This window comes from Buteo buteo, chromosome 22 (genome assembly GCF_964188355.1).
Source record: "Buteo buteo chromosome 22, bButBut1.hap1.1, whole genome shotgun sequence".
Taxonomy (NCBI): Eukaryota; Metazoa; Chordata; class Aves; order Accipitriformes; family Accipitridae; genus Buteo; species Buteo buteo.
Genome location: NC_134192.1, coordinates 15,656,624 through 15,672,240, shown reverse-complemented (window position 1 = coordinate 15,672,240; position 15,617 = coordinate 15,656,624). Strand labels below are relative to the sequence as shown.

At 36.4% G+C, this 15,617-nt stretch overlaps 1 protein-coding gene across 7 annotated transcripts in view; it reads left to right on the top strand.

Annotated features, from left to right (window-relative positions):
• KLHL13 (kelch like family member 13) overlaps positions 1-15,617 on the top strand; it is an 86,942-nt gene that overhangs the window by 54,479 nt on the left and 16,846 nt on the right. For all 7 annotated transcript variants that reach the window (XM_075053944.1, XM_075053946.1, XM_075053945.1 and 4 more), the window contains 3 exons: positions 10,374-10,515; positions 12,497-12,629; positions 12,824-13,020. In XM_075053944.1, the coding sequence (XP_074910045.1) occupies positions 10,374-10,515; positions 12,497-12,629; positions 12,824-13,020 (472 nt within the window). The remainder of the gene's footprint in view (positions 1-10,373; positions 10,516-12,496; positions 12,630-12,823; positions 13,021-15,617) is intronic.

Below are 15,617 nucleotides of genomic sequence, written 5' to 3'. Positions count from 1 at the left end.
GATACTGTGCAGAAAAGTAGAATAAATTCTTAATACTCTGGAGTAATCAGCATTAGTTTTAGCTGCTTATATAGGTTAATGCTTTTGTGTCTTCTTTCAAATCTCTGATTTGCTCTACAATGAGCTCTTTGAATTTATGCTATACAATGATAGATACTTAAATGGGAAAAGGTGTGTATGCATAATTCATCAGACTACCTGTATTCACTTTTGTGAGACTACCCTACGTGTCTTCATTGGTCATTTGTAGTAAATAAACCCTTCTGTTGGACTCTTGAGCATTCGACAGACTATGTGGTACTCACACCAAAACACTCACCTGTCTTTGGCAACATTGCCATTTTAAAGAATTACTTCCTAGATATTTCAAATTTCAACATGTTGAAAGTCAATGTGCAGGTCACTCCAAAATTTTTTTTTTTAAACTAATCAGACAGTGCATGCAAACAGATGAATTGGGTGGGTGGGGAATAGAAGGGGCTTATATCTTATAAATAGAAGACTGCTTTTAATCCCAGTAATTTTGTATATAGAGTTCTCATTTGTGCCTGTTGATCTTACTTTTGCTTTTTAAATAATAGGTATTTCAATAGATTATTCTAAGTTCAAAATGTGACATTTCATTGCAGTAGTAAACTGGCAAAAACAAGGAAAAACACCCAAACCTGGTTGTCATGAAGTTTCCTAGGAGTAGTGGTTTTTCTGGACAGACCTTTATAGGTGATGCTATGGTTTACAGGTCCTCAAAATCACATTCTCTTCCTTATATACCATGATGTTGCAATATTGACATTATGTTGTGACATGCTAAAGCATCTTTATTGAATTGTCTTGAATATTTTACTCAGCTTATTCTGCTAGAATGTCAGTTTTGCCAGTTTGTATTTTTTGCCATTAATTTCATTGTTATTGTGGAAAAATCTTGTTGTGCAATCACTTTCTAGTCACTGGCTTTTCTAGTGTTATGCAGTACTTTCTGTTGAAGTTTGGATGCGGATACCTATGGATTTTCATAAAGCACTTGGTGAATATTTGGGGTTTAAAATAATAGTCACTTGTTCTAAATGGTAATAGTGGGAATTGTAGTGTAATAATGTGTAGCTATAACACTTAAGTGGAAGCGCACATCTATATTATTGCTGTAATATTTTGTCCAGCAGTGACTGAGATTGTTGCAATATCTAAGTTGCAGAAATGTGTTTTTTCATGGAATGGACAACTCACCTGCACCTGTATCTGACATACTTAGATTTAAACTCTTTATCATGTAGGGGAAAAATATTTTACAATTTAAAGTAACTAATGCCCCCCCCCCCTTTCTCCCCAGGAGATTGTAATAAAGGAATGTTAAAACAACTGTGAGAAGTGACAAAGCAAGAGGAAGGGTAGAGTGGACCTAGGCAGCAGAAAGAGCATGGGTTAATTGCCAAACCCTAATGTCAGAATCTTCTTTACTTTTTTTTTGCTTGCTTTTAAGCTATCAAAATTATTCTGTACATTATATAGGGGAAAAAAACCCCAACACTCCAGAAAGGAGTTGTTCCTAAATCTATTACAGGAATACAGTGGGATGTATATTCTATGACCAAATCTTGAATGTGCATGTGCCACCTTAGACATATATAAGTTTTTGTCTCCAAGGAACCATTCTGCAAACTTAACAATTTCCGTGGGTATGAAAACTAACTTTAAAGACACATCAGGTAGAACTGTAATCTGCTGGTGCATGCAAAATGTTTTTCTGAAGTGTTTGATAATGCACAGGAAATATTAAGCTGCGTAGCTAAAATTATGACTTTCCTTTTGAACACTTAAGACCAAATATAAAGGGTAGAGAATAGGATATGCAGTGTCAGTCCAGTCTAAACTGTGAAACCTTTGAGTGACTGTTGTATTTTACCTTTTTGAATGTCAAGGAAATAAAGTAGTTCTGCTTCTGTAGAAAAGCTACAAAGCATGTGTATTTGCTTTTTCTGTTTTTAAGAGCAGGAATCAATAGACTTAACACCAACTTTGGCAAAAAGTCATTAAAGAACCATTTCTAATTTAGCATCATTAAACAATCTGAGTCTGCAAATTTAAGCTACAAATGGCTCAATGAATGTAAACCCTTTGTCAAATAGATAAATGTGGATGTGATACTAAGGCTCCCAGAGAGACTAAATGCTGTTAGGAACAAAAGCTTTATAGCAATGACTGAGCCAAATATTGCTTTGTTTCTGTGGAAAACAAATTTGAATTAACCAGCGGGCTGTTTGAATTAACCAGCGGGCTGTAATTATGCTGCAAACAGCTTGAGACCTCTGATAGTTTGGTTGTTTAAGAAAGAATTTTGAGGAGACTATTTTCTGTGTGTGTATCCTTGGGAAATCACACTGAAACATTTGATGATGTTGTGTAGTCCTCTTCTGCTGGCTTTATGGGACCTAATTTTGGCTTTGGTCACACTATGGCCTTCCTAGGAAGTGATACAAAAAGGTTCAAGTGATGTTGGGAATATCCTCATTTCTGCGTTGTCCTCCTTTCCACCCAGATCCATTGGCATTTGGAACAGTGATCGTATCTTCAGTCATCTGTTTCTAGTAGCCTTCATCATTTCTGTTGACATTGTGTGCTTGGGCAGAAACTTTTTGTCAAGATAGTGATTGTATGGTGAAGTCCAAACAGATGTGTCTGTATTTAAAAAAAAAAAAAAAGAAAAATTTCAAGGCTTGACACTTATGCACTAGTCTCCAAATCTTTGCTTCTAGAATAGCTGGAGTATGTTACATTGAACCTGACTCTGGTTGAACAAGGTTCAGTGTCCCTGTCCTTCAAGTCAGTTTGTGTATGTTGTTCCCCTTGTGTCCTTGCTACTTTTGGTGATTGTGCTTGCAGAGTTGCTCAGGCTACATTGCTTTGGTACTTAATTTCCTCTTTAGATACCTTCTTAAGCTAGTCGTTGCAATGAGCATCTCGTGCTGTAACTGTGTCCGAACAGCAGTTAAAGTTGGTGAGCTACCTGCCTCTGCTTGCTGCCCATCAGCATGTGTCCAGAAATGATCTTTGTCCTTCTCTGCTGATTTTGGGGGTTTGGAAAGCCTATATCCTCCTCTCCTGCTGCCCTTGGCCAGAGCCTTGTGAAAGTAAAATACTGCTTCTCACGGGTGTGCTCTGCTATACAGAGCCTGTTTTTCTGTTCTCTTTTTACAGAACACATTTTAGAGGAAAGGTAGAAAATGGATATGGGAACATTATTTATTTTTTAATTTAAGAAGCAGTAAGCTTTGCTTTATGCCTTTCTCTTGAAGTGGAGATTTAGAAAAGCTCAGTATGAAGTTACTCAACAAATGTTTAAATGTTCTGCTTTTACTGCTGTCCTAATCTATAAACAAGGTCAGGTGTAGAAAGTGAGATATTCAAATGTAAACATCAGAGTATTGCCCAAGGTGAGCAGTATTCTGCACTAGCTGCTGTAACTACTTTTGAAAATTGCACTCACAGCAGTTAAAATGCATGTTAATTCACTTGAGGTGAAGTCCTGCCTTCCAGTGCTGTTCTTGAGTTCATCCTACTTTCAGATCTTTATCCGCAGCCTGTGTCAGTACCTGTATGCCCCCAAATCAAGAACTGAAGTTTGGGGAACACGTTGGTTGGTCTGTTAAGAGAGGAGTTAACTTGCTCTGTCAATCTATTGGAACAAAAATGACCTTTTGTCTTTTTTTCTTCTAGCTGGAGTAATGTATCTATTTTAAAATGAAAACTTGCATTTCCTATAGAAACTTTTGCTGTATTTTGTAATAGAAACCATTAGCAATTTATAAAACTGGCTAGTATTACTGGGTTACTGATACCACAAAGGAATTAAGTTTGAGACTCCTGTTTAAAAAACAGTAATAAAACCATGAGATGTTATTTTAGGGGAGGGCAAGTGTAAAAGTAACTTCTTTGCCCGAATAAAGGATTTCTTGAAATTGTATGGGTGGAAGATATGGAATGGAAGAAATGTGAAATACCATGATTGTATAATTTGTTCATCTACACTATATTAATATTTGAATTTCTTAATAGAAGCATTATGAGATTTTCTTTTATACAGTGCTGCCATATCAGTTATGCTTATTGAGCTCCTAGGTGGCCATGTAATTTGTTGGGGAATTCCTAAATTCATTATTCACAAAGCTGGAACATCTGTTCATAATAGGAAGACAGTGAGATAGTCAATACTTAAATTATTTTTTGGCAGACTAAGCATACTAAAATACTTTTTGGCAGATTATGCATACAAAGTAAAGAATTACTCTGTATCTAATAGTAAATGAGAGTTTCATTGTATTTCACTGTCTTTTTCATTAATAGGTTCATTAGCAAAATACATGCATAGCTGTATATATAGGATAGCCCTGTAATATACCAGATTTTTTTGATAGATGATAAAATAGTAAAGATTTCTCATGTAATCAGAATATCTCAATATGAAATTGAAATCTGGTTCTTCGCTGATAAATACCAGAGTACTGGCACATGCCAGGAGTGATTGTTGAAGACGCCATTTACTAGTGACCAGAACACTTGCAGTCATGGTTCATTGAACAGTAGTTTGACAGGGAAAATCAGGTTATAATCCTTTCAAAAACAAACTATTGAGCTTCACCAAATTAAGAATTCACTGTCTGGCCAACATGGCTTTGGCAAGCTTTCACTGAGTTATGTAAAGACTGTGGGTATTAAATAAATCAGAGAACATGCAGTCTAAAATGTCTGTAGCTGTAGGCTGATCTCCTTACTTCGTTTTCAAAGACTGCGCTATGCTCTGACAATTTCGAGCAGATCAATGGTTTACTGATATAAATGAACAATCCCAAATAATATTCATAGTTCCCTTGTTTCTGTTGCATCAGAATGAGTTCAACTACTTTTGAAAACATCGTAACAGAATGTTTTTTTATTTCATTGCTGCCACTGAACTCTGTACAAATTGGCAACTCCATATTTTGAATATTCTAATTGAGAGTAAAACATGTCATAGTTTCCACAGATCTCTGCTTATCGTGGGTCACCTGGATGCTTCTGAACTCTTAACAGGTTAATATTTGCTAAGTGCTTTAGAAAGCAATTTGCCTCTGTGAATCATGTTGTAACTCCAGCCAGTTAAAAAATGTTTGTCAGTATTTGCTGGAAAGTTCCAGTATTTAAAGCATATTTTGAAGGAAGGTATAAATAGCAATTATGCTAGAGATGTGGGCAGCTATGTTTGTCAGCAAGCCTTCAGCCAAGGATTGACTGAGTAAAGTTCAAATTCTGGGTCTGACTACAGGGTCTGGTCACCTGTCCTCATCACAGGCTGAGTGGCTCTTCTGTATTCATATTTCAGTTTCTGCTTTAAAGTCAGTTCACAGTTTCTGTAATTCACTGCAGGTAATCTATAGAGATTGCATACAGAATTGGGAGCTGTAGTGGACAGAAGTCCTGTAAATACTTTGGTCAGTCTGCGTGTTTTCAAGTTGCTTGTTTAGTATTCTCCTGGAATACTAAGCTCCTTAATGTTTGTGCTAGCCTAGATATTTACTTGTGCCACTTCTCTGTGTGCAGGGGCTAGCAATTAAACCTAGAAACTCATGAAGACCCATTGAGATGATTTCCAATCTTTTCATTAACAGAAGTCAACTGTTCTTGTTGTTACCCCACCATATTTTGTCCTGAGTTGTGAGAAGATTTAGGGAATTATATACCTGATAATATTTAAAAGCCGCTGAACTTGTATCTTTCAAATCAATGAAAAATTAAATAATACTACTGAACTGTTCCAATTTGAACTCTTATTTTCTCCACTAGGGTGGTGCTTAGCTATGGTTTTCCTCTGCCTGTGCTGCGAATCCCCACCCGCCCAAAGCCCTGAACAAAGAAAAAAAAAAAACAAACCCCAAAACAACCAAAACCCCCCCAAAGTCAGTGTAGCTTCACATTAGCTTGGCAAGACTATTGAACTATTGCCCACCCCCTCACCCCCCCTGTAGCTCAACATTTGGCTTATGGTCTTCTTTCTAGTTCTAAAGAGGTTGCACAGATTGTCAAAGAGGGTGTTAGGTACCTTTTAGTAGATGAACAAGATTAAAAATAATATCTTTAGAGAGAAAATAAATGAAAGTGCATCTAGTGGGCAATCATCTACCGAAAGAAAACTTGAATTTTACATCGTTTTTTTAATGGTAAAAAGCAAAGCTATCTTCCTTCAAAATTGTCAGGAAGTTAGGAAATTAAGATACATAATTAATAGCCTTATAATGCACACTCCATATTTCATTGCTACAAAAATACCAGTTGGAAGTACTTGGAGGGTTAACTTGGAGTAATGAGAAAAGCATGTTTGGATATAGTAGCTAGGAAAAAACTAGCTGTACTTGAAAGAATCAACATAAGGTTAGAAAGAAAATTCTGACTGACGGGTTATTCTGTGATAACAACTAATTAACCTCTGGTGCCTTTCTCTGAACTCCAAGCCACTGCTTCCCAAAGTTTGCAGAAAGAGTCAGGCAGCTTGCTATTGCAATGTTAATATTAATTTCATGTTAAATGCCAACATTCCCTTGTTCTTAACACTATAATGTTCAACCCCCTCCAGACCAAGTGTATGCATTGAAAGTGGTGTTAATGTCCACATTTAGAGCAACTTGTTGTGAATTATCACTACATGTTATTGTAGTTTTAACTGTCTCCTCCAACTTTTCTTTTTTAACCCTGGTTAAAATGCTACTGCTCCACTTCTTGTTTAATGATTTCTATTGATCAGAACAATAAAATTAATTAGAAAATGAATTAGCTTTCTTCTTTGGTAGTATGCTTAATTGTGATGTACTGTACTTACAATAAAGTAAAAAAAAAAATCAATATGTTTGCATTCATTATTATCTAATTAATTATAGTGCTTAGCAGACCTATGTTAATGAATGTAAATAATGCCTTTGGTAAGTGTCCAAACAAGACAGATGTACTTACTGTGTTTTTGCTGGGAATTTGGTCAGATATAAAGCATGTTACCCGTCTGTTCTGGGTGTGAATGGCAGTTACTTGTGAATATTCACTTTACGGCCCCCCAGACAGAAGTTATATTCTGAATAGTTTAAAATTTCTTTGCAGGGTACTTTAAAATTACTCTTGTTGTATATGATGTAGTGCTAGGGTTTTGCTGTTTCTTTGTGTGTTGGTATTAACGCAGTGCGTAAGAGCTGTTGCATTTTCACTTTGTCTTACAAAGACGGGTTTCTCTTGTTGTGTGAAGATAAATGCTGAAACTGATACAAAGCCAATGACAAACTCATAATTTCTGGTCGCTCTGGGAGTGCTCTTTCCCTCTCAGTGAATGTCACAAGGCTGGGATTCAGGGGATCAGCGCGTTGTTGCCAGGTCTTATTGCTGACTTGCATTGTAACTTCTGCCAAACCCAGCTCCTGAATGTCACTTTCTGTGTGATGGGAGAGGTACTCTGCCTTCCTACACTGTTAAGCTGTAGGTAAAAAAGGTGGTGTGTTTTGAAAACAAAACAAAGCAAAAAAATCCCAGCAACAAAACGACTTTTTTTTAATTTGTCATAGTTGTTTAGCTATAAAGGAAAAACCAGTATAGGAATAATGCAATTTGGTTAGTAAGTTTCTCGTGGAGTCATATGCAGCCAAGTTAATGTTTGAGACTAGAACTGTAACATTCATATTCTCATGGATTTTTATAATGTGGAAGTTTGCAATTTTCAATGTCTAATTCACATATGCAAGTTCCTGTACATGCATAACAGCAAATATGGAAGAGAAATAGTCAAAATCTCTTTTGCAGAGGAGCATCAAGTTGTGAGCTGCTGAGCTTGTGTGATATAGGTATTAGACGACTGTCCATTATGTACTGAAAATCAGGTAGGGGAAATAACTGCTTATAACCTGGCATGTTGAATGCCTACTTCTAAGTATTGCAAGTATTTTGAAATATATTGTATCCTCTGTGTTGGCTGTGCAGTTGTAACAAGGCATCTTGTGCTATGGAGGGACCTCGGAGGACAAAGCTTGGGAAGTTGTATGTCATGTGGCCTGTTCAGAAAAAATGCTTCCATTATCACTGCCATTCTTGGAATAAATGAATTGTGGTCAAGGTCTTTGTCTTCATTTGTAAAACTTAGGAAGTATGCTGCTGTTGGGAAATAAAGTAGCATGGTGCATGTGGCAAACATGGTAAAAAGCCCGCTCCAAACAGCCAAGAAAGTTGGTGTGCTTGTACGTTTCTTTTCCTAATGCTTTTAACTAATGTGTATATCTGCTATTTTCTTCTGAGTTTAGAAAAAGTATTTTAAAAGCCCCTTGATATAATGGCTATCTGATCTGACATTTCAGGAAGATACTTCAAGAGCAAATAGTCAGATTCATGCTAGTTGAATCTGTGGTTCCTTCCCACCCATGCTTACCAGTCTCCCCACATTATTTTATATTTCTTCTTAGAAAGACATGTACAAATTTAGAGGCTGGGTGTCCTTTGAAATTATGTTAGACTCTTTCCTTGATGTGATTGTATTAAAACTGAAACAAAAATCCACACAACCCCCACCCCCAAATGCAAAACACCCTAGAACAAGGAGAACAAAAATATTTTGGGTCATGAGCTAGCAACTGCTCTGCTGCTGTGTTACATTGTTGTATGCATTTGTTGGATGCCAAAGATAGTTTGGAGAACACCTTTTTTAAGGTATGCTGTGTAAAGCTTTATCTAAATTACACTCTGGATTTGTTTTATAATAGAGATAATATTGATTCAAAAATGACATAATTCTTGTATGCTGCAGTACATCCACATTCATTAATTTTTCAGATGTCTGAGTATTGGGTTGCTACATTAGAAGTCAAAGCTATTTAGATGTACCCTTGTTCCTATAATTTGTTGTTATGTCTGTGTGCATGATATCTTACTGTTTCAAACCCATGTACACTGTTGAATGATGAATTTGTTTTGAATATGTTTTCATAGCTGACTTTATGCACTCATGGGTTTGAACAAGGCACATCAATGCTATCAGGGTAATGTGTGAGTTTCAGAAACTGCTCTACATAGTCCATGTAACCAAAGAGGGTGGGGATAATTTTTTTTTTTTTTAAAAAGAAACAAAACTTTTTGGGTGGGGAAATATGAAAATTATTTTTCATCTGCAAATTCCAAATTTGTCCTTACATAGTGATTGCAGTCAAAGCTGGGGGGTGGTGGGGTGGAATTTAAGCACATGTTTGTCACTTATTTAAAGTAATTTCTGAAACTAGCTTGGAGGCCAATGTTTTAACCTACACGTTTAAAATTTGGAAAACTTATTGTATCTGAGATTTGCAGCAATTATGTCAAACTGCTGTGAATCTTTTTTGAAACATGGAGTCTTTATTAATAATGAAGATGCCCTCATCTGTGGGTGGATTAACAGCTTATGTTTGCTAATTAATATTGTGTATATACGCATTGTACCGCTATGCATACTAATAGGTAGTACATTAGATCACAGAAATTACAGGAACTAGTTATTGTTAATATTTCTGGAGATGAAATTTGTTTACATTTTATAATAATCAGGGGTTAGGGTAGTTAGAATATCATATGCATTTCTCTTTATGTAAACCTAATTTACATCTCAAGATTAAAATGGAAGACTAATAATAGTGCAGCAATTCTTTAACAGTTCTACCTAAAATTCTACCTTCCTATCTAGATTTGGACAGTAATTGCTTAGAATAAAAAACATAAGTATTCACTTCACACTAACAAATCTTAAATTAAATTTATGAAGTGGTTGCCTGCAGTGGCAAAATACTGGATATCATGTCCTAAAGGAGTTCTTCTAGTTGTGTATTTCTAAAGGCAGCTTAGTGTTACAGTTTGAAACTCCACTATGTATATTTTCTATCATTATGCTCATACTTGAGCAAGATAAGATAATGGAAGCCATAAGAGTGAGATTACTGAACTTTAACATTATACAGAGTTTCAATCTTATAGCTTACCTTGGCAATCTGGTAAGATGCTTTATTTTGAAAATTGGATGAAACCCCTGCAAGCATCCTACCATACTGGAAGCATACACAGAAGTAAAATAGTGTGCAAGTGTCTTAATCAGGGAGGTGGGGGTGGAAGGAAAAGGAAAAATTTATTAACTGAAAATTTAAGTTTTTGAGTTATGCTGTTTTAGAGACTGTTAATGCTTCACTTGCTTAGATTAGCTGAAGGGGACCATTAAGGACTGATTCTGTCACCTGCTGGTTTTGACCTATAGCCTCCATGCTCTTATGTTTCATCCCAGAAGACTGTGGTTTTAATACGCAAGAGCGCTGAATGAAAATGAGTTTGGTCTTAAGGTTTCTTTGTTCTAATCTTCTTAGATCTCTGGTGGAAGAGGAGGATCCTCATATGAAAGTATCTCTTGGTAGCAGCGATATGGGCGTCTCTGCCCATCTACAGTCTTCTAAGACAGGGACAACAAGATTTTTCACCAGCAATACTCACAGTTCTGTGGTATTACAGGTAATTAAATATTCTTGTGTTAGTATTGATCTGTACTGAGAATTTTGGCTGCTTTAAACAATGCTTTCACTCAATAGACTTTATCAGACTAGTACTTCCTAAAAAAATCTCAAAAAAAAGGCATGTTAGTGTGCTGTGTTGACAATGCCCACAAGCAAGCACGGCTTGTGACTTCTTTTACTGTGAGTTGAAGGTTTGACTTTTAGCAACAGCTTGGAAAAAAACCCTGGCCTTTTCCTTAGGTTGTATCTCTGTCCACTCTTCATTTCTAAGAGGTCACATCGTTTAAACTATGAAGTGACAGCTGTATCAAAGAAGCTCACTTGAATATAATCATGTAATTATGTTAGCCAAACAGTTGTACCATCTCCTGTGTGAAAGGTGTGTTAGGGATGTGATAAGGAGAGCTCTGTGCTCCTTCTTCATGTCCCTAAGGTGGCAGAGCCTTGCCAGGTTTAGTGTAATGCCCTGTGCTGGGTCTGACTGTGTGGCACTACCATATGGTAGAACATTTCTCTAATGGATAAAAATGTTATCCTCTCTGAAGCTTTAAGAATTTAAAAGTAAAGTCATTTTATCCTCTTGTTTCTGCTGGAGCTTTTACATGCCATACAGAGTCAAGCTTACAGCTCTTGCTGCTTACCAATGCAGTCTTTTTCGGGGTGCAGATGACTTCTGTGTGGCATGACTCCTTGGAGAACTGCCACTTCTTTTTTCGATTTGCTGCCTAAATAGATTGCCTAAGTTCTGGGACAAAAATTTGACTTTTTTTTTTTTTTTAATTCAGAGAAGCTAGTGATTCTTTTGGTTTAGTTTTGTAAGGCTTGGGCATCTGCGCATAGCTCTTCATTGTTTGAACACTAAGCAAAGTGTGCAGAGCTTATTTCCTTCTCCTTCAATTTTTTTCTTCAAAATGATCAAATGGAGAACCAGTAGTTGTAAAGCCTTGTTTGTAGGAACTACAGGCAAGTTGTTCGAGTCATTGAAATACATCAGTTTTATATAATCCCGTGTTTGGCTTCTCATTTATTGGAGCTAATAACTCATTTTTTTCCTTTGCACTCTGTTCTTTTCTGTGCAACAGATTTGAATGCTAATTTCTACTTACCTTTGCAGTTTTAAAAATACAGCCTTGGTTTAAGATACCTTAAATTTTAAACCATGAGGGCTGATGCCAAGACTTCTCGAAGTGTTAAATCATAAAGACAATATTTATATTCTTGTTAGTACTAGAAAAACAACAGACATGCCTGGTTAAGGGAAATTGTTTTATGTTTGAGCTTCTGTTCTGCAGTGTGTGGAGAAGGTGAGTATTCCACCCATCCTCCAGTATCCCCAACCAGGCATATCTTTAGATGAATTCTTACTCTAGGATGCTGTTGTTGATGACTTTCTTTTTTGTTACAGTTAGCCATTATAAGTGATTCATAAAAGATCAGATATATAATGTGAGCTTATTTTGGAGTTTTTACTGTGTAAACTTCGATAATAAATTTGATAATCATGGAACCAGGTGACAGCTTTCCTTTCAGGCCCCAGTATTTTGCAGCCTCTTAGGTTGCAAAGCACTTAAACTGATGTGGAGCAGAAATATATCTAGAATGCATATGTGTCCAGAAAGGGTAGGTCCAAAAAAAGTATCAGTCCCTACCTAAACAATTGCTGGAGTGCAAGCTTACAAAACAAACTCCTTCCTGAAAATAACTTAATTTATGGAATAAAGCTACTTTCTAAGGCCCAGTGTACTTTGCATTCTTCAGCCATTTCTGGAAAATAATAATTATTCTGCTTGTTTTCCAATGAATAATTATCATTGAACATATTAGATATAATGGTTGTAAGATGACAAATTATTTCTTGGTGACTTTATGGAACTACAGTACATATGTGCATAAAAGTTAATAAGTATTTACATGAAGGAAATGAAAGAGATTCCTACTCCCAGATCGAATGGATGTTTCACATTATGCTTTTCTTGCAGGGTTTTGACCAACTGCGAGTGGAAGGTTTGCTTTGTGATGTGACACTTGTTCCAGGAGATGGTGACGAAGTGTTTCCTGTTCACAGAGCAATGATGGCTTCTGCAAGTGATTACTTCAAGGCTATGTTCACAGGTGGTGTTGTTGTTTAAGTAATGCATACTGCTATCTCCAAATTGTCATCAACTGGACACTCAGACATGTGTTCAGTGTTGCATATGGGTTTTTAAATTAAACTTTAAAGTTATAAACTTACACAAAATTAAAATATGAAATTATTTCAACCCAATTAAAATGATCATATAAACTTACCTACATGCCTTTTTCAGGTGGAATGAAGGAACAGGATTTAATGTGCATTAAGCTTCATGGTGTGAACAAAATAGGCCTAAAGAAGATCATTGATTTCATTTATACTGCAAAACTTTCCCTTAACATGGACAACCTTCAGGACACTCTGGAAGCTGCCAGTTTTCTGCAGATTTTACCTGTTTTGGACTTCTGTAAAGTGTTTCTTATCTCTGGGGTAAGGCTTACTACTTGTTTCACATTTACAATGATTAAGGCCTAAGTATGATTCGGGGGGTTTTTTTGTTTGTTTTTTTTTTTAATAAGAACAATGACTATGTAATAGTCAAAGTTAAGTCTAAAACTTGCCATTATTCATAATTTGGATTCACAGAGAACAAGTTTGCTTTGTAGTTTTCCTGAAAATCTTTTTTCTTCTGAGTATTATGTACAGTGTGAGTTTGATAAAAATGTTACAACACGTTAAAATTCTTCCAATTCCTAAGTGTATTGCAGTGATGATAGCAGTGATGATAATCATAGTTCCCAGATTCATTACTGGATTTCTTAGTTCATGCCCTCACACTCTACATCCCTCCGTAAGAAAGCTACTTGGTGAGTTAAACTGAAAAAAATAACAGAAGGGCAAGCTGCTGTTGCTGTCTCTTAATATACTTTCTTGAAACCCTTTTGTTTTGAGGAATGAAGGCCACAATTGTAGTGATCATCACAGAGACCATTACATCTTCTCTGTAAACCAGTGAACTTGGTCACAGTCCTTTAGAATAATACATTCTCTAAAGGGTTTACTAATAGGGGTGTTACAGAAATGTTGGTTATATGAGAAAAGTAGTTACAAGGATTTTATGTTGATTGCCATATTTTGCTAGAAGTAAAAATGGCTTTGCCTACTGGGAAATATTTTTTCACAATCACCAAAATAAGTGCTTTTGTTAGCAGGGGACTCCCACCAAAGTAGCACCTCTCTCCTTTTCTACCAATAATAGTTAAAAGAATAATACCTATGTAGCACAGTTGCTTTTGTGCAATTGGAACAAATAAAAGGATTGCCCTGCAAAGCAGTATACTGTAGTTCTGATGCAGTACAGTCTATTTATGGTTTAGAGTTGCCCTGCTGATTTTTATTTATCAAAGAGATTAAAGTCTCAGGTCCTGAACCTGCTCTTGGGGGAGAGGAAACTTTGATAACAACCTTTTTTCTTCCTCCTTTCCTTCCCTTTTTCAGACTTGATGTCCTGTTTTGTTTTGAGGCTGTGCTTTAGAGAAGAATGCCATGCTCCCTTCAAGTTGAATGTCAAACAGTTTTGCATTTTTCTCTGTATTAAAAACAAACTTCTGTTTTTGCAAAAGCAAGAGCGCTGCTAAAGATTCAGCTTGTTAAGTGGTAACTGGCTTCCTGTGATAGCTTTTTCCTGGGTTCTGTCTTCATGGGTGAGAAAGGCATATAAGGAAAGAGATGTGATGTGGAAACATTCCATTTATCTGGCCCCAGCCTCTTGTTAAAAGCACTGGATTTATGCTCATCTGTTTAATCTTGTTGTTTATTAGGCATAGCTCACATACCCATTTGATCAGCTTGGGTTGTTTTTCAGAGGTTGTATTTTTCGAACACCTTTTACTTCCTAAATCTCAGATATCAGAGGTTTCAGGGTCTCGCTGCATGACTGCACTCATTCTAGCATTACAGTCAACTTACTGCATACATTTTGTATGCTTCAGTTACGTTCACTTTATTTCTGTAGCTAAAATAGTGCAATCTCAGAATATGGGTGCAGTTACCTGTTTTCTGACTTAAACAGAGTATATAAGCAATGCCAATATACGATGCTTTAATACCTTTCCTAGTTCTTGCCCTGCTTTGTTGTATTAATATAACTCTTTGTCCTGCCAACAATAAGGAGTGTCTACTTTGTGGGGCTGCAGAATGAGAGCTGTAAGAGCTGTGCTGTCAAAGCAGTTCTGCCTAGAGAGACACTTTGGCATTATTTCTAATGTTTCCTGGAGGCTTTCTGATGTTAATGTTAATTGCTTATATACCTTACTAGAAATCTCACTTTACTTGTAACAGGGAAACGAGCGTGTTCTACGTGAATTATATTATTATTTGGAATTCAGCTTTCTGATAGTCTGTAATGTGAAATAAAGAAGCAGGTATTCCCATTGCTTCTCAGAATACAGGCTCAGAAATATGACCTCTCTAATGAAGACATGTACTGGGATTTATGCAAAGAGGACTCCAAGCTGCTAACAACAGCAATTGTGTTTCATAAGGAAAGTGTTAAGAGGCATTTAGGCTCTGAAATGCTACTGTTTTGCTTTTATTTTTGGCATATTTTCTAATCGGCCAGTTCTCTGAGAATGTTGTGATAATGTTTCATTAATCTTGATACTCTTAAATCCTACACCACCTATTTTGCGTTGCTCAGGGTTTTTTTACCTTCCAGAATGATGCAGTCTGCCTCTCTAGGATTGATGTTGCTATAAATGCCAACATGGAATAAGATCTTGGTGTTCTTTTGAATCGGGGATTTGGAACAGCCTCCCTCTCTGATGGGAGGTGAGCTCCAGGGACACTGTGTTGGCCTTTCCCCTTTCTGGGTAGGGCAGCTGCTTGTTTGTTTTGCTTTCTTAGGGAAAGAGCTTCTTTCACGTTAAATTGTGTTATTTGGAAGAATTTTTTTCATTGTTTAGAATTGCTTGTTTTCTGAAGGTTCCTTCACTTACGGTGTTGCCTCAGTCACTGTTTTGACTCAAGTAAGAAACGTCTTGTTTGATACTACATTTTGAAAGAATCAGGAATTTTTATTCATTCTC